Source organism: Acartia tonsa, chromosome 9 (assembly GCF_053477335.1).
Source record: "Acartia tonsa isolate MP-2025a chromosome 9, ASM5347733v1, whole genome shotgun sequence".
Taxonomy (NCBI): domain Eukaryota; kingdom Metazoa; phylum Arthropoda; class Copepoda; order Calanoida; family Acartiidae; genus Acartia; species Acartia tonsa.
Genome location: NC_137268.1, coordinates 36,900,388 through 36,920,938, shown reverse-complemented (window position 1 = coordinate 36,920,938; position 20,551 = coordinate 36,900,388). Strand labels below are relative to the sequence as shown.

General features: G+C 33.2%; 2 protein-coding genes across 2 annotated transcripts; both read left to right on the top strand.

Moving 5' to 3' along the window:
* Positions 1–253: 253 nt before the first annotated feature.
* Positions 254–5,849, top strand: LOC145327860 (uncharacterized). Its single transcript, XM_080171395.1, has 5 exons — positions 254–373; positions 1,425–1,536; positions 3,462–3,534; positions 4,438–4,513; positions 4,774–5,849. Exons 1-5 carry the CDS (start codon positions 262–264, stop codon positions 5,070–5,072), a joined length of 672 nt encoding a protein of 223 aa, XP_080027521.1. The 5' UTR covers positions 254–261; the 3' UTR covers positions 5,073–5,849.
* A 7,279-nt stretch (positions 5,850–13,128) lies between these two features.
* Positions 13,129–14,766, top strand: LOC145328854 (uncharacterized). Its single transcript, XM_080172761.1, has 4 exons — positions 13,129–13,277; positions 13,691–13,760; positions 14,154–14,261; positions 14,514–14,766. The coding sequence occupies exons 1-4, from the start codon at positions 13,166–13,168 to the stop codon at positions 14,620–14,622; spliced, it is 399 nt and encodes a 132-aa protein (XP_080028887.1). The 5' UTR covers positions 13,129–13,165; the 3' UTR covers positions 14,623–14,766.
* The last annotated feature ends 5,785 nt before the right edge of the window (positions 14,767–20,551 follow it).

Genomic DNA, 20,551 nt, shown 5'->3' with positions numbered 1-20,551 from the left:
AAGCTACCCTGTTAACGAGAACTCAATCAGTTTTGCGGTTAGCGAGATTCTTTGGTACAGACAGTCATCGTTCTACTTTGTATTATAGATGGATATAGGATAAGTGGATATATTGACAGGGGAAAATTTGTCGTCGATTTAGTTTGCCAATATTTATTATTTACTTCGTTCATCCAGTAGGAGGAAAGGGGATGGGGTTAAGGGAGGTGGTTGGGGGTATCGTTATTTTAACCAGCTGCGAGTATGACAATATTGGAATGCATGAAAATCTGGTGCAACATCCAAGTAATAATATATCAATTTTTAGTCATGAGTGGAACAATTTGTGTCGTGTGTGAAAAACAACTTGATTCTCAAGTCAGCACCTATGGAGGTAAATATTATTGCCGATTATATATTATTAATTTTCATATGAAAATTTTAGGTGAAGCCTCGGATGAAGCCCAATCTGTCCTACTTTTGATTCCCGTGACGTCATAAAAACGAGGGAGATGAGAGGAGAAGTGGAAAAGAAAACCTCTAAAAAAGAGATGGATTATTCCGAATTTTTATGACGTCACAGGATTCAGAAGTAGGGCAGATTGGGCTTCGTCAAGCCTGGGCGAGAGAGAGGGAGGGGACATAGGACTTAAAATTACACTGGCACTTAAAGTTTTATAACCAAGTTATCTTACTTAAGTACCAGGGAAATCTTCAGCAAATTCTTTTAAAAAGAAATGAAAAAAAATGGGGTTTTTTTTATGTTTTTTTGGTGGGTTGGAGGTATCCAACCTCCAAGAAAATAGCTTAAAACTACCACAGGACCAATAGGTATATACCCTGAAGAATACAATCCGATTGGTTCGGTGGTTAACGAGATCTTAAGGGACAGACGGACAGACGGACAGACAGATGGACAGACATGGACAGACAAACAGACAGAAATCGTTCTACTTTGTATTATAGATAATTTTTTGGTTCCAAACTTGTATTGTCTTTTAAACCAAAAATTATAAAATACAAAAAGGATGATTTTGTCTATCATTACTGTTAGTGTGGATGTATATTACTTTATCGTTCATTGTCTTATACCTGACTCCCCCCAAATTAATACCAGTGTGGTAGGCCTGAGACATCGGTCCCTCGGGGCTAACAAAATAGGTATTAATCTTACAATTTTAATTTTAATATCAACGGAAAACTGTCTATAATATGATGCGTTAAATAGGGTTGGGCCAAATACCCGGCATTTTAAATTAGCCGGATATTTGGTACCCGGATAGTTTCAATATCGGCTATCCGGTCGAATATCAGGCCGGGTATCCGACCAATGCCGAATATCCGGCATCATGAATTAGTCGGATTTTCGGTATCAGGATAGTTTCAATATCCGGTATCCGGATATCTGGCCCAACCCTAGCGTTAGATAACTATTACAATGTCAGGTGTTTGTTGCTCCTCGTGCCGGTCCTTCTTCCGGCGTACAGTTGTGTCCGGCATGAACAAGTGGTGCAAGGCCAAGGGAAACTGTGATATCACATTCACCAAACTCAACGAGTAAGTGGTTCTATATATACTACTATTAAAGTAATGGGATGGCTGTCTGTATAACAGATCTATAGTATAGATAATAAAGGTACTTAGAAAGAGAGGGAATGTCTGATTGAGCCAATAGGAGAATCGCATCGGTACATACATTTAATTTAATTGGTTGAAATTTTGTACACATCTTGTTACGAATGCATGTTTTTTTTCATTTCATACATAGATAAAAGTCAGCTGTAAACAGTATATTTTCTTAGTAGAAAGCTTTGCGGAATCAGAATTAATTGCCCAAAAATTTCGTTTAAATTTGAAAGCTTATTAACGAAGTGGATTCTTTAAAAAAAAGTTAGGCTGGCTACTCGCTTGTGAGGCAAAATTATTTTTGTGAAAAATCCTCCAAAATCGGATAAAAAAATTTACAAAAATTAAATAAAATCTTAAAAGGGATATTAACATTTGATTTTGTTTAATTTTTGTAGATTTTTAATGTGCTTTTGGATAATTTTTCACAAAGATAATTTTGCCTCACTCTCGAGTAGCAAATCTAAAATTTCTTAAGAATCCACATCAGCTTGAGTCGAAAGTAAACAATACTTTTGTCTGCTAGAAATGTTTCTTCTTAGATTTGACAAAAAAAGGGTTCAGAATATGCTTCTATTCTTCTATTTCTATTGTACAGATGTATAAACAGACAACTACCTCCCCTCCTTTTTCAATGACCTCTTTCATCTGCTTCTACATTATTTTCTGCTACTTGACTGTGTTAATATAAGCGACACTAACGGTTGATTTTCAATGAACCAATAGAAAGGTTGCACAAGGCGGCTGCAATGGGGAGATACAGTGATTTAACCCTTTCTCCCTCTAGTGTTTCACTCTAATGTCTGTATGTTTGTCTGTTTTGTAAGATCTCGTAAACAATTATGTTCAGCATGATCTGAACAAGTGGTGCTATTATTAGAGTAAGAGGTTCTATAATTAGAGTAAGTGGTTATATAATTAGAGCAAGTGGTTCAATAATTAGAGCAAGTGGTTCTATAATTAGAGTAAAACACTAGAGGGAGAAAGGGTTAAATAACTGTATCTACCCATCGCAACCACCTTGTGCAATATTTGAATGAATTTATTATGTTCAGTGATGAACAAATGAACACAAACAACAACATGAACGTGTTTCTTTCAGGGAAAAGGGAATGTGATTCTGACAAACAATTCTAATGAAAATTTCCCCACAACCCCCTTCCCTTTTTTCTCTCCCTTCTTCTCTTTCAGTTACACTCTCTCTTTTTTATCTGAATAGCACATCAGATTATTTTGTCTGAAAATTTTTGCTGTTTCAAACCAACACAATAAACGATCGCTTACAAAATTTACGCAAATTTCTGATCAATTTTTGTTTTTTTTTTTAATTGCAACATATAATAATAATAGCTTTTAAAACAATTTTCAAGCATAACTTTTATCTTACTAGGATAACAATATAATAAGAAAAATATTTTTACCATATGCAATTCGTGATCAAACACCTAATTGAAATAAATGCAAGTTATAGCTTTTATTTTAAGATAGACTAGGGGCAACGCCCCCTAGAAGCCTCTAGGTATTTAAGGTGGGAGGGGGATAAGTAAACCGCCCTTCTACTTTTTAATTTAAGAAATATTTTTAAAAAATTGGGGGCGGGGGGGATTTTAAATCGGCGCATTTGTATAAACACCAGTTAATAAAACAAACAGGTTTGAAAAATTCCGTGAACCCAAACTTCTTTCATCACAATAAACTGTCTTTTTTAATTTTTTTTTATTTTATTCTTAATTATATAATAGGATAATATCTTCTATGCTAATGTCCTTCCATCTCTTTGTTTTCATTTTGTATGTTTGTCGTCTATCCATATTTTTTTTATGCTACGCTTCTTATTGTTGTTGTTTAATGTTCAGATTAAAGTGCATACCTTGCCGCTACCACAAATGTATTGCCAATGGTCTGGACCCAAAACTTGTGAAATTTAAGGTAACTAGCGGCTTCGCCCCTAGCCTCTAGGGGCTTTGCCCCAAGAGGTTTTATCAAACTAATTTTTCGTGTTTTAGATTTTAAAGAAAATTAAACAAAAATTTTTTTTGGGGGGAGGGTATTTTTCATTTTTTGGGGGGGTTAAGGGTGTCCCACCCCTCAAGAAAATAGTTATAAACCTTCCCGGGACCTATGAGAAGCTACCCTGTAAAGGAGAACCCGATCGGTTCAGCGGTTAGCGAGATCCTTCGCTTCAAACAAACAGACAGACAGACAGACAAACAAACAATAAGACATCGTCCTACTTTGTATTATAGATTATTGAAGAAGGGGTAAGCAAGTTGTGCTCAAATTTCGTAAAGGTGTGAGTTATAACGCTTAAAAACAGTAGTAGAACGATAAAATCTATGTTAACTTAAAAAAAATTTGTCTATGGTTCTTTTCAATAAGGAATACACATATTTAGTGAATGTTATCGTACTGTTTTTAAGCATTGAAACTCACTCTACGGAAATTTAGCATAACTTACTTCCCCATTTGATAAATATTAAATTGTGGAAAGGAATAATTTAATTGCCTTTTCTTAACTCCATATGGGAACCATGCAGGGCGGCTTCCCTAACCAAAGATCACCTAACTATGATCTAAAGGAGGGAATGAAATGTAACACATGAAAAACTACTAACCTCCCCCTTACACATATTTTATACTTCTAAATAGGTGAGGAGGGGACGGAGGGGGGGGGGGGCAAAATATCAATTTAATCACAATCAATCAAAGATCTTAACACTCACCATTTGTTTTAAATGAAAGAGAAAAGAAAAAAATCCCAAATCTCCAATTAAGGAATTAATCTGCTTAAAACCAAAATATGTTACATTTAACATAATTTTCTATCTGCAGGATGGAAAACTGATTCAACATTCAGAATTGAATACTGATAAAATCCAATCAACACAGCCTCAACAAAGCGTATCAGGTTTGTTTGTTTTTTGAAAGCAAAACTTTTCTATAAAATTTGGTTTAGTGTTCCAATTTTGAACAGAAAAACTTGGTTAGTTCATTAAGTTGGGTGTTAATTGTAATCTACATCAGGGGTAGTTTTGTGTATCATCATTGGGGATATATGTCAATTTATCGGCTATTGTCTTATCCCTTTAGATCCCTGAAAATCATAGCCACAAACACCTTTAACAAATAAAAATATCAAAATGGTTCTAATAATCAAATATTTTTCAGTAACACTAAGTCCAACACCAGCTCCAACTCCATCTCCATTACCAGCACCAGCACCAACACCAGCACCAACACTAGCACCAACACTACCGCCAACACCAGCACCAACACTAGCACCAACACCAGCACCAACTTTTATTGTGAGACAACAAGTAATAGAACTAATAACTCTGGATGACGTAATGGAAGATACTGATTCTGATAATTTTATTAATAATTATCAAACTTTTCAACCTCAGAGACAATCTGTAATTCAACTAAACCCAATGTTTTCCCATCCAACCCTAAGAACACATCAATAAAAGAGAAGATTGACAAATTATAAACCAAAATAATCAACAATTTTTTTTTCAAGTACAAATTATATATGAAAAGCTTCATGTCAATAGGGGCTTTAAAAATGCTTAAAGAATTCCCACTTCCCATATTGTACCTAATTGTAATAAAAACCTTAATGTATATTACAGAATCGTAAGGATATCTTAACATCAACTAATCAAGCATGACAAAAAAAGGCGTTGCTTTTAGAAAACAATTTACACTTTTGATTAATGAAACTGGTGATTCCTAGGACAACTATAAAAAATTTGTCTCTTAATTTTTACTTTTTTGACAACAAATTTTTTTATGTTAAAATTATCTGATTCATCTTTTTTTTGGTACACTGATTCCTATTACAATAAGGTGCAATGTTAATAGCGATGCATCTCTATAATCAAGTTCTACAAATGTAAGTATGTCCTCAAACAGTATTTTTTATTTAAACAGTTTTGCAACAAATTTACTTACAATTTTGTTTATACTTTTATATTCTGATCTACAAGTGTTAATGTTAGTCTGTCCTACCGTTTCAGAGCTTCGCTTTTATAAATGTTGTCATTCTTGTTTGCATAGTGTAAGATAAATTGATAAAGTAAACAACAAATAATGCAATTTTAAGTGTATATCAACCAATGCTATTAAACTTCTAAACAATGTATAAAATAATATAAAAATGTGATTTTTTCCATGAAAAAACATTTATATATATAAGAATTTAATATTATATGATTATTCAAATAAATTTATTTTAAAATCTTTTTTTTTATTTCTATTATTAGTCTCGTATTCTTTCGTAACCGGCGGCTCTCATCCATACGATAAAACTATGTCTAGCATAGTATTAAAACCAGATTTCTACGAATATAAAAATGTACAATCATAAGATTAAAACCATTTTTTTGCCTCTGCCTTCATCATCTCAAAAAAACCTGTTTTTTTATCTTATCTATAATACAAAGTAGAACGATGTCTGTCTGTCCGTCTGTCTGTCTGTCCCTTAAGATCTCGGTAACCACTGAACCGATCGGATTCTACTCTTCAGGGTATCTACCTATTGGTCCTGTGGTGGTTTTAAGCTATTTTCTTGGGGGGTGGGACACCCCCAACCCCCCCAAAAAAACAAAAAATCCCCCCCCCATTTTTTTTTCTTTTTGTTTGAAGGAGATTTCCATGGTCCTTTACGATTTTCGCCATAATTTTTTTTATCACCTCTTGGGGCAAAGCCCCTAGAGGCTAGGGGCGAAGCCGCTAGTAACTGTACATTTTATATCCATGGAAAGCTGTTAATAATACGATGCGAGAAATAACTATTACTATATATTGATGAGAAATAATTAGGGAGAGAGAGAATGCTGTAAATTATACTGGTCCCCAAAGTATTTGTGTTTTTTTATTATTTAATTTCAATTAAGGTTTTACTTTTCTGAATGGGTTTATTAGAACAAGTTTAATTTGCATTTTACAAAGGATTTCCAATATTTTAATATACAAAGAAGCTTCACTGTAAAAGAGAACCATATTGGTTCAACGGTTAGCGATATCCTTTGCGACAGACCAAAAAACTATACTACTTTATAAAATAGGATAGCTAACCAAAGATATAGCTTTGAAAATTATTAAAGAATTAATCAAAGCTAAAGAGTGAGAGAGAAAACAAACTTCCCCTACAGACGGACAGTTACAACCAATTATTTGTACGTATATTATTTAAATGGTTTTTACAAGAATCTAAAAAATAATAAAAAGTGATTTATTGTTGCAGAAGGGAAAAATAATAGAAAACGAAAGAACTTCATTTATTTTTAGAAGCAATGCTATTATTAAATTTGAAGTGTCTGTATTTCTGAAACATTTTGGGCCAAACGTGATTTTCTCGGCTCCTATTAAAGATAGACGGCTGAAATTTTTCAGGGATTAAATAAGTTCACATTCTTCTTTTAAGTTTGCTTTGCTACTTATGGATGTTGTCATCCTTGTCATTTATCTTCTGTTAGGCTTCCAAATTATATTTCTCAAGGAGGGAAAGAACATTGCAATCCTTATAATAAAGTAACAGGATGTTTGTTTGTCTGTTTGTACCGAAGGATCCAGCTAACCGCTGAATCGATGTGGTTCTCCTTAACAGGGTTGCTTCTCGGGAAGGTTTATAACTATTTTGAGGGAGGGTACCGCCACCCTCCCCAGAGAAATCGACAAAAATAAAGTGAATAAAAAAACGTCACCCTGTGGATATTTTTGCAATTAGCTAAAAACATAATTGGCGAAAAAAATATTTTTTTGTAAAATAGCTGATTTAAAATAGATTGAAAAGAAACAATTTTACGTGTCCCTAGAGGCCTCTAGGGGCGTAGTCGCTAATGTAAAATTAAGAGGTGGTGGTACTAAAATTTTTATTAACACATTCCAAAGACGTCAACCAAAACACTTTCTATAATTTCATCTCTCCTTCATTGCTGGTGTCAAACATTTTCATAATTTCTAAACCTCGGATAGTTTTGGATGTAAACATAAATTTATCTTTCATTGTCTTATCCCTTAAGATCCCTGAATTTGTACTGTATGTTAAGAACTTCTAAATTGCAAATTTATAGTTTAATTAATAAGGATGACAACATCCAAAAAAGCGAAGCCTTGTAATGGTATGACAGACGAACATTAACTTTTGTAGAGTGTAAGAACTGAATATACAAAATATATGTAAATGTATAAGTTTTGACAAAATTATACGAAAATTTGTTGCAAAATTTCTTAAATACAGAATACTGTTTAAAGAAATACTGACATTTTTAGGACTTGATTAAAGAGATGCTTCGCTTATAATATTGTAACTTTTTGATATAGGAATCAGTACTCCAAAAATCAGACAAATCGGACGATTATATCACATAAAAACTTTTTGTTAAAAAAGTTAAAAGATAATATGTTTAAAATGAACGCACGGCCATTCTGGTAACGATTATAGAGTTGCTACGCTTTCTAAATCGTACCTAACTACTACAGGAATCACCATACAAAGTTTGAAATCGATAGGACAATTCTAACATGCCTAAATAAACGAAAAAAGCTATCCGTTACGGACGTTAGGACGGACCGACCCTAATTATAGAGGTGCTTCGCTTTAAAAGATAACAGACGCATAAAAATTTTTTATAACTCATTATAATTGGTGAACCACAGAAAACTATTTCTCCCCCCAGGGAGGAAAGGGATATTGGCTGTTTATTTTTACAATAGTCCCCAAAGTTTTATAACAACCTTTTCTTATTCGGTGGATCTACAACTTTGTGTACAATATTGAATTTGATTTGTTGGTTCATTTAGTTGAGTGTTAAAACGTTTCAACCATTTGTTATTCAATACTTTCGAATCATAAACATAATTTTATTAATACTATTGGCTGTGCCCTTAGCCTGTAAGGGCTCTACATTCAATGGGGAGGGGTCAGTAGAAAATTGCCGAAACCCAACTCAAGACTTGAGTCTAAAATCTAAACAGCCTGTAAGAATCCTCCATAAAATGGAGAACTCAATCGGTTCAGAATTTAAAGAATCTTAAGCTACAGACAAAAAAGCCTTACTGCTACATAACTAGCAGCTTCGCCTATAACCATAAGGGGCTTTGCCCCAAGAGGTAATTCAAAAATAAAATTAAGTACTTCTTGTGCTGCGACCACAACATTTTAGATTTTAAAAAAAATCGGGGGGATGGGCGTGTTCCACGCCCCAAGAAAATAGCCTTAAACCACTACAGGACCAGTAGGTATATTCCCTGAAGAGTAGAATCCGATCGGTTCAGTGGTTACCGAGATCTTAATGGATGGACGGACGGACGGACGGACAGACATCAAGCTACTTTGTATTATCTGTAGGATAGGATATTATTGGATTAGTCATATAATTTTTTTTTGAATTGGAAGGATTTTTGTGTCTTAATGACCATCTAGGGTAATAAATCTCATATCTATAATACAAAGTAGAATGATGTCTGTCCGTCCGTCTGTCTGTCCGTCTGTCCAAACCCTTAAGATTTCGGTAACCATTGAACCGATCGGATTCTACTCTTCAGGGAATATACCTACTGGTCCTGTGGTGGTTTTAGGCTATTTTCTTGGGGGGGGTGGGACACCCCCAACCCCCCCCAAAACAAAAAAAATCCCCCTCCCCTTTTTTTTACTGAAGATTTCCTTGGTCCTTTTACGAGTTTCGCCAAAAAAAAATTTTGATCACCTCTTGGGGCACAGCCCCTAGAGGCTAGGGGCGAAGCCGCTAGTAAATAAAAAGGCACAAGAATGAAAACATCCATAAGTAGCAAAACATAAAAAATTCAAGGAAGGACAAACAGACAAAATTATTTATAGAGAAGACGTTCAGCTAATTAATCCTTATACTTAAGTAACAGGATGTTTGTTTGTTTGTCTGTCTGTTTTTAGCAAAGGATCTCGCTAACCACTGAACCGATCGGGTTCTCCTTAACAGGGTAGCTTCCCATAGGTCCCGGGAAGGTTTATAACTATTTTGGGGGAGGGTACCACCATCCTCCCAAGAGAAATCGCCCCTAGAAAAAATTTCCTGACGGACAGACAAACGGACTGATAGATGGACGGACGGACTGACAGACAGACAAAGTGAATTATAGAGTAGCTTTGCTTATACAGATTCATTTAGAAAAAAATTATTATTGTCAGGAAGGCAGGGGACATTGGACTGTAAATTATGCTGGTACCTAATGTTTTATACCCACATCTTATTTGTTGGTTCTGTATTTCATTGGTTTGTTTCAAACTAGCAGTAATTAAACTTTTAAACAAATTATTTTAATCTATATAAGGTGTAGTTTTGTTTTTAATAAATTGGATTGTATGTTAATTCATTATCCATTGTCTTATCCCTAAATATTATTTTGCAAATTACGTAAACATATATTCTTAACATTGCATTGCATTCTTTTAAGACCATATGACAGCTTTCATTGTTCATTTTTCTTAACTCTTGTGATTATTGATATTTTCATAAACAATTTAAAGAACATGTCCTAACTTTTGTGATTTTTGTTAACCCATTCGTGCGAGCTTCCAAAGTTCAAAGTTTTGATTTACAGGCCTTTAACAAAATATATTTTTTTAATAATTACTCAACAGAATTTAAAAAGGTGTCAAATTAAAGATCTCAAAAATAAGAGGTCTTCAAAAAAACGATGGCATATCTAAATTCTATGGATCATTTTACATATACTACTTACTAAACCACCGACTAGTATTTTTTAAAAATCACATAAGTTAGGACACCTTCTTTAAGATATAATAAAAAATATCGAAAAAAGTATAGTAACATAGGTTTTAAGGCTTTGGATTAGAACGCTATGTTTAGGCAGTGTAATTGCTTTAATGGTGAACTTTGAAAATATAAAACAAATGTCATATTTTGCTTTATTTAACAACCTTTGTTTCAGTTCCATTTATTTAGGTGGAAACTTTTCTTCATAAATTGTATATAAAATTATATACAAAATTAAAACATCAATATCGGCGGCGGCGGTGCTCCTTGGCAGCAAATTTTAATAATCATTATTTTTTTACTTAGAAAGAGAATACAAAATTTTTAAAAACATTTTAACCTATAATTGTGATCTACAGAAAAGGTAATTTTGTGTATTATCATTTAAGATGTACATCAATTTATTGGCCATTGTCTATCCCTTTAGATCCCTGAGAAGTCCATAACATAAAATCAACTCTTAATGCTTTACATCACATTAAAAGCATTCCTTATAATAAAGTAACAGGATGTTTGTCTGTCCGTTTGTTTGTACAGAAGGATCTCGATAGCCGCTGAACCGATATGGTTCTCCCTTACAGGGTAGTTTCTCATAATTAAAAAAAACTGAAATGGGAAGGGGATTGCTTTTTCTTTATCTTTTGAATTTAAAATAAAAAAATGGTTGTCATATTCAACTCCCCCCTCCTCAAGTGTCCCTAAGGCTAATTTAGGTTATTGTGATACAATTTCAAACTCAAAAAGTTCAAAAAGAAGCAAATTGTGTATCTATAGATTAGTTTATACGTAAATGTTTCTTTCTTTTGTTATTTTATCGAGCCAAATGACATTTCTTACGTATATTATTTAACCACTTGTGAATGTTGATATTTTTCTAAAATTATTGCAAAAAGAATATATTTTAGCACTAATTAATATTAGATAATATCCTTAAGTTAAGTAACAGGATGTCTGACTGTCTGTACCTAAAGATCTTGATAACCGCTGAACCGGTATGGTTCTTTCAATACAGGGTAGCTTCTCGTAAGCCCTGGGAAGTTTTGTAATTATTTTGGGTGAGGGGACCACCACCCTTTCAAAAGAAATCGTAAATTTAAAAAAACATTTTACGTTCTTCTAGGTGCCTCTAGGAGCAAAGCCGCTAATATCTGAATAAAGTAAAGGTAATCTCAAAGTATTACATAAACTTTGAGCATTGACAGAAATATACAGTTTCACTTCTTTTTCTGTAACTTTGTAAATTTGGCTGCTTTTAAGAATAGGAGAATGAACTTTTAAAAGAAATTTCTTGATTGCAGCATAACTTACAAATGAAATGAAAATATCGTCTTCTAAAGAAACTAAATAATGTTGCTGTTCAAATTTAATTTTAAAGATATTTTTGGTAAATAAATGCTCTTATTGTTTTTTAATCTTTCTAAAGATTGCAAAATCATGAGGATAAACAATTTTGAAATAAAAAAACTACATTTTATATATCTGTCTGTCTATCCATCTGTCTGTCTATCCATCTGTCTGTCTATCCATCTGTCTGTCTATCCATCTGTCTGTCTATCCATCTGTCTGTCTATCCATCTGTCTGTCTATCCATCTGTCTGTATGTCCATCTGTTTGAGGGAATGTCTGTCGGACTCTCCTTCTGCATGTCTGAAATATGATTTTCTTGGTTGATATTTAAGATATATAGCTGATTTCTTTTAGCTGATTTTACAATGTCTGTCTTTTTTCCAGGGTTCGGAAGCCGCAGCCTCAGCCGAAATCAGCCATGTGGCTCAGAGAAGCCTCAAAAACAGCCGCGCGGCTTTCTCAGCCACCAATAAGCCTCAGCCTTCGTCGCAGCCGCACGGCTTATAGAAAACTTAAGCCACTGTAAGCCTCAGCCGCATTCAGCCACTGTAAGCCTCAGCCACAAAACTTCAATTCAGCCACATTAAGCCTCAGCCACACTAAGCCTCATTCAGCCAACGTTACTCTAAGCCTCAGCCGCAATCAGCCGCGCGGCTTATAGTTGGGGAAGTCTCAGCCACACTTAGCCGCGCGGCTTTTAATGATTTGAAGCCGCAGCCGCACTCAGCCGCTCGGCTTCAAGAAAGCCTCAGCCGCAGCTAGCTTTGACGCAGCTGTGCGGCTGAGATCTTGTAAGCCCCAACCGCAGCTTCTAAATTTAGTACAAGCCTCAGCCGTCAATTCAGCAGCGGGGCTTAATTTTCCATGGGTTAAATCTATTAAAACCTCATTAAGGGCCCACTAATTTAAAAAGCATTAGATAATCTTAATGTACCTTTAAACTAAAAATTATTGTTTTTTTCTAATTGTTATGTAAGATTTTTTAACACTTGTATCTTTATTTAAATATTGATGATTTTTACATTATCAATTAGTTGATATTCAATATACAACTTCTAAGGTAAAATAAACATTTTAGAAGCTATCTATAAACCTAAATGTTTCTATAATTTATTTTTGTTGTAGAATGAAAATATTTGTTCTTGTTGCAATTTTCTTGGTGTTGGCAATGTAATGCAAGGTAATGTTTTTTTTTTGGTTTGTCAGATAACTTTACTTTTTTATTGTTTTCAATTGAAAGATTAAGCAAGGTGTTTTGGTAGAAAAAAAATAATTTGACTGTTTCATTAAAATAAATTTTTTTCAAGGACATGGCAATAGAAAAGGAAAACTGGTTCTAAACTATTAATAAATTAGATAAATTTGATGAGTGCTGTATCTACACCAACAAACTGTTCTCTAAATAAATTTAACATTTAGAAGAAAACCAGAAGCCTACAGTTAAAAATGAGGTTATGCAAGGACTGTCAGAGGATGAATGTGAAAACAAATGTGCTGGAATGACGAACTGTTTGATTTGGGAGTATAAAAAGAATCCTGGCTGGTGCAAGATTTCCTATATTGAAGGTATTTGAAATGATTTGTACCCGCGATCGACCGTGGCTCAACACATTGCACATTCGCTCATCGTCAGGAAGGTGATAGGTTCTAATCTTGGTTCGACACCGCGTCATAACTAAAGACGTTAAAAATGGTTCCCACTGCTACTCTGTCAGTTAGAGTGGGGGGAATGCCTTGGTCCAAAACTGTCGCAACTCATCCAGAGAGTTGGTTGTCTGATAGGTGAATGGATGCGTTACACCGCAGTCATAAGCGGAGTATGTTTCAAAGTGCGTGGAGAGAGGTCTAGTACCCGAAGCTACACCAACCCCCCTAGAGTCTTAACTTAACTCTTATCTAATAAGATACATTCTTTGCAGAACAAAATTGTCCTGTTCATAATCTTGCATGTACTAAAGTTTTAATTCATATTATTTTAGAAAAGGAAGACAAGATGTATTCATATGGCAAAGCTTGTTCTGGAAAACCTGTGGCAAACAACTGTTGTGCGTAAGTAACAAGAATTGTTATTTATCATATTGTATTATAGACAGATTTCACCAGAAAATAAAATGAAAAATTATATTATTGAAACCAATTTATTAGCCCCATTGGCCAAAGGCCCATGGTAACACAACTGATTAATTTTATGATTTTTATTATGTTTGTGAAAAATTGTATGTAATACGATGACATACTTGATTTCTTCAGTATGGCTGAGAACCTGTTCTAATCCAGCGGATATCAATCATTTTTTTTCTGACATACTGGAAAACCAAATTAAGTCAAATCATTTAAATTTTAAAAAGAAAGATTAAAATAAGGTTTCTCTAGAAATTTCACAAAAAGATATATCTTTCCTTTACAGAAGAAATGAGTTTTCAGCATCTGTTTTACTTTCAGGAAAGCAGTAACTCCAGTTTGTGATGATCTAAGCAAGCTTGTTAACAATTGTGAAGACAAAGGAAATCTTTACTGTTTGGATGCCCAGGATGGAGAAAAACCTTGCATGTAAGCTTTTATACAAATAAATACTTGTTTGGAAATAATTTTACAGCAATAATGACAAAAATCTGAAATGGAAAATAATTTTGTAAGAATTCTTTTGTTTTTACTTTGAAAATCTTGCTTTAAAGTTTTTTTTTATTACCAGATATTTCTCAAATACTAATTAATCAAAATATTTTATCAAGTTTTTTGCACTAATTGAATTAATTTTTGTATATAAGGATATTAATGTAATAATAATTTCTTTTTTTATAGTTTAGAATTAAGAATTCTATGCGCCAACCTTCCAAAAGATGCAAGAGATAGTTGCTATGAAACGGTGTCTGCAAGATGTTATGAAGCATGCAATAATAAGAAGCAATAGGATTTTTAACTGGAATCATGTGATTTTTTTCAGAATCTTTTTTAATGACACATAATTACTTTTATTGTGAGTCTATTTTTTTTATTTTGAAAAAAAATTATTACAATTTGTTTAAAATTTTGAAATAAATATTTTTGAATTTAATCTCAAATTAATAACTATAAAAACTACAATCCATTTATTATAGTAACAGGATGGTTTTATGTCGGTTCTAAAAATCTTGCTAACCAATAAGGCTCCTACAAAGAAGCTTCTCATAGCCCCTGGGAGAATTAAACTATTTTGAAGGTTACACCAACCCTGCAATTACTCCTTGAAAAAATATCACATATTCTTTAATTAATTGGGGAATGGATTAAAAATCTTAAAACTGTAAAAGTATACAATCTAATAACAAGGGTGACAACATCCATAAAAGCAAATCTTTAAAATCCGAAGGAAGGTCAAATGACCAATAACTCTTGTAGAGTGTCAGTGCTTAATTGGCAGAACATTAATTTCTAAGTCTTTATGAAATTTTAAATAATTTTTTGTCAATATGCGTAAATATAGGATACAGTAAAAGGACATACTTTCATTGTAGGATTTGATTTACCTTGTTGTCCTAAGAATTTTTATTCTAAAAAAAACCAAGTGAATAGGATAATCTTATCATACAATAAATATTACAAAATGTTAGCATGTTTTAAATTGACATACAGAGTTTCTGGTAATGATTATAGAGTTGCTACGCTCTTAAACTGTACCTTAATGTTATAGGAATCATCATGTAAAGTTTGAAATCATTTAACTTTTCTATTATTGAAGCTCAATGTTTCAAATTAAGGTTTTAGGTCTTCTTGTTGCTGTGTTTCAGCAGTTAGAGCGGTGCATTTCTTGTAGATTTCCTTTAAACCAAGTATTTTAAATGTTACAAAGTAAAATTTAGTAGTACAAAATATAAAACAGAAATTTCAAAGTCAATTTCATGTATGATCCTCCAGGTTTCCAGCTAACTCTATTTATAAAAAAAATTTCCATCTATTTTTGTTGTTGATATTAATTAGTGCAGAATTATTAAAATCTTATTATTTGCACAAATTTTTCTATAAATTGGAAAAATCCAAGCAATCACAAGTGGTTAAATATTATATGTAAGAGCTGTCATTTGGCTTGAAAAGATTACAAAAGATGGTGACATTTACGTAAATACTAAATATCTGAATGGTAACAATAGATCTTTATATAAAAATACATTTGTTACAATATCTAGTTACATAATTGGCTTTTTTTTTCAATTATTTGAGAAATATGTTTATAATTCAATAAAAATAATTAACTTTTATCTCTTTTTCTACAGTAGTCATGTATTATTTATAACTCATTTCTATTAAGCGACCTTTGGGTGATAAATTTAAAATTTGAAGTCTCTAAGTAAAAATAGGTTACAAACAACACACTGTGTTCCAAAAATCCCGAAAAATGACAAAAAATCATAGAGAGTGTATATTTGAAAATTTTGATGAAATTTTATTTAAATAACAATAAGTATACATATATCTTTTAAAATAATGGTGAAAAATACTTATAATAGGGGTTTTACACAAGGGGCGTCAAGGGGGCGTGTAAATAAAGTCTAATAAGCACATTTAAGAAGCTGTAAATTCCATTGTTTTTGAGCTACATTGGCGGGAATCATATCAAAAGATATTGCACAACCCAATTAACAATGTTTGTTAACCCTTAACAGTCTGGGGGGAGGGCACCCCCCCCCCTTCTGTTATTTTCTATCTCATTTTTTGTGTGTGAAAGATAAAGAGCTATAACTGAGTGACTTGTTTCAAATGAGTACGACACATAACTGAGAGTTGAATATCTCCATCCTGACGGGCACAGGATGCCAGGATACCTGGCAGGATCATACAGGTAAAGAGCAAAAATATTTTTTATGGCTTAAAATTAGCATTGAACACAGTAATAGTGTATGACTGATTATGACGTAACAAAAACAATTAGCCAATGAGAGGCCACTATAAATTTTACCATTGGTCAATAACGGCCTCTCATTGGCTATTTTTTTTTGTTACGTCATAATCAGTCAGACACTATTACTGTGTTCATTAGCATTTCATCTTACCAAAATAATAAAATATCCTATATTACTACAATCCAATATGAAGTACAGGTGTTCAAGTCAATTTTCGGTTCCAGGTATGATCCTGGAGGTCCTGATCCTGCAGGTCTCCAGAAATCTTTAATCAGCTCAATTTTTGACCTAGAGACTTCAAATTTTAAACTTAAGCTATTCTAACAATAATACAGGACCAACTAAAATTTCATGAAAATCTGCCGCCGTTTTCCCGCCAACCGCCGCCGCTGAAATTTATATTTTGAGATTTCTAATACAAAGTTTACATACAGATGAACAATTTCTTACTCATTTTCTGTGTGTACATATATTTAAGCAGGAAAGAAGGGAACAATGGGCTGATTATTATGCTAGTCCACAAAGTTTTATAATAGTGTTTTCTTAATCAACTTTTGGGACTTTTATTGAATTTGATTGGTTGAATTATTAGTTGAGTGTCCAAACAACTAATTGTAATCTATAGAAGGGGCAATTTTGTGTATTATCATTGGGGATGTACATTAATTTATCAGCCATTGTATTATCCCTTTAGATCATAGATATGTAAGACTTTAATTTTTATTTTCATTTTACTTTAAATGGAAACAGATTCTATCTTAATCGACATATATTCTACTCTTCTTTATTAATAAGTATGAAAGAACCTTTTGTGAAAGGTTACTCAATAAAAGGGTAAAGAGAGCAGATAATGTTAAACATATAAAATCAGAATATTTTTTGTTGATCAAGGAAGACACATACTAATTTTTAGACTTCTAGCTTTAATTGGATCCAAGATTGATATAAATCGAGTAACCCCCCCCCCCAATTAAAAAGTTATGATAGTTCAAATAAGAGCTAAGATATTAATGGATAATCTTTTATTCGATTTTAAACCTTTTCTTTACTTTAAGTTTAATTGAATAGGGGTTTTAAATAATAAGAAATATAAATAACTTTTATGTCTTAAAAAATTGTTATTTTTTTGGTAGACCCTAGTTACTTAAGAGCTTAAAAAAGCAAACTTCGCGAGATTTCGGGAGATTAGGCTAAGGTTCTATGATATTATACATAGTTCTAATTTACTCATACGAGAGGATTTTATTGCCATCCTTTGCCATTTTTAGTTCTGGACCCAAACGTAAAATTTTCATTTCAAGAAAATTGTTTATCTTACAAGTATTGGGTATGTCTAGAAAAGTACCTACAATTACAACCAAAAATGGAGATTTGACTTCTTTTAAAGGCTAAACGTATAAATTATTATATACTGATTCCAAAAATATATAATACTCAAAAATAGCTTTAAAAATAAAGGGTCCACACTGATTTGAAATGTAGTTTAGTTGACCGAAAAAATAGTTGTTTACTATGATGAAAATGAACTTAATTCCAAACCTCTGGTGTAATTACACATAAAATTCTTATTTTTCATAGTAAAGAGCTAATTCTTTCGGCTTTATTTCCAAAAACTTGTGTATATTACTAAACAATTGTTTAAAAGTGTATTTTCCAAAATGTAAAAATCGATTTTTTGTCACTGTCAGGAACATAGTGCAACATACTCAAAATTTTCTGAAGACCTGGAGGAGGATCAGGTTTGATAGACAAATAGATTTTCATTGTATGTCTTTTTTTAAAGTTAAAGGAGAAAATTTGTTTTATTTTTCTATTTTAAGATTTTATGACACATTTTATAAAATAATTTGCCCTTAAAGTAATTTAGCTCATCCACTCTCAGCAACTGGAAGCATATCTATCATATATTTTTTATAATGAGGCATACTAAACAAGTATGGGTAAATATATCATGCACTTTATGTTCATACTAATTTTCGCTCCTAGTAAAAAAATTGGGGGTGAATTTTTTGTTTTTGTTGGGGTGGTGGTTGTTGGTGTCCCACCCCCCAAGAAAATAGCCTAAAACCACCACAGGACCAGTAGGTATATTCCCTGAAGAATAGAATCCAATCGGTTCAATGGTTACCAAGATCTTAAGGGAGAGACAGACAGACGGACAGACATTAAGCTACTTTGTATTATAGACTAGCGGCTTCGCCCCAAGAGGTAATTAAAAAAAAAATTAGAGCTGCCCCAGCATCAATTTCAAAATTTTCAACAAAAAAAATATATAAAAAATTGGGGGGGGGGGATTTTTTATTTTTGGGGGAGTTGTTGGTGTCCCACCCCCCAAAAAAATAGCCTAAAACCACCACAGGACCAGTAGGTATATTCCCTGAAGCGTAGAATCCAATCGGTTTAATGGTTACCAAGATCTTAAGGGACAGACAGACGGACGGACAGACATTAAGCTACTTTGTATTATAGCTAGGTGAATCTATGTGGCTAATAAGAGAGAAAAAGAACACATTAAGGTAGAAATTTGACATCAGTGAAAAGTGACTAAATTGCTATGACTCATGGATATCTATAGTACAAAGTAGAATGATGTCTGTCCGTCCGTCTGTCTGTCCCTTAAGATCTCGGTAACCACTGAACCTATCGGATTCTACTCTTCAGGGTATATACCTACTGGTCCTGTGGTAGTTTTCAGGCTATTTTCTTGGGGGTCCTTTTACGAATTTCGCCAAATTTTTCTTTTGATCACCTCTTGGGGCAAAGCCCCTAGAGGCTAGGGGCGAAGCCGCTAGTATAGACATAAGATGATAATACAAAGTAGAATGATGTCTGTCCGTCCGTCTGTCTGTCCCTTAAGATCTCGGTAACCACTGAACCTATCGGATTCTACTCTTCAAAGAATATACCTACTGGTCCTGTGGTGGTTTTAGGCTTTTTTCTTGAGGGGGTCCTTTTACGAATTTCGCCAATTTTTTTTTGTCACCTCTTGGGGCAAAGCCCCTAGAGGCTAGATGCAGAAGGATAACAATAGTTCTTTATATCTAAATGCATCTGTGGCAGGGATCTCAAGGAATAAGACAACTAATGATTTAACATGATGTATTGCACATCCTCAATGATGATAAACAAAAAAAATTTTTTTAGTATAACCAAGTCAAAATGTAATTATAGTACTCAAAGATGGTAAGCCATCAAAAGAGAATGCATGTTAATAAAAATTTTGGAATGAGAATAATTTACAGTCCAATGTTCTTTCCTTCTCTGACAATAGTACTTTATCTGCATCTGTATAACTACTTTTACTTATTTTCTTTATTATTTTTTTCCCCTTAACTTTTGTATGGAAATAAAATCCAATGAAAAAGATGACAATATAAACAAGTAGCAAGTCCAGATATCCTTTTATATACAGTTGTCCTAGATCAATTCCTAGATTTTCAAGCTTTTGCGATTTTATTAATTCCTAGTCAAGATAAAAAGCTGAAACTTTCATCAAGTTGTTTAAGATTTGTCTATTAATTGCAGTGCTAGATCGATTCCTAGATTTTAAGTTTCCGTGATTCAAAGGTTGCATGATTTTAAAGGCTTTGTAATTTCCCTATTGCATCAGGTTTAATGTGGAGATGCGATCCCCAAATTTAAAAATTCTTTGAACGTACGAACAAGACTTTCACAGAAATGCTTCGCATCTAGTCCACTTACCTATGTTTACTATAAATTTTACACCATATAAAACTTGGACTTAAATATTTGATTGACATGCCATGGTAATTATCGCGCGTAACTCAGGCACGAGATACAATTACTCTAGCTAGCCCTAAGGCACTTTTTATATGTTTTTACGTATTTATTAGCCTATCCTTGGGATGGGAGACCAGTTACGTGCACGCCGTCCATCCTGCACCGTGCATCAATGATCCTAGGAGCTACACCAGAAGAGTCCTACTGTGCTGGAAAGGTCCT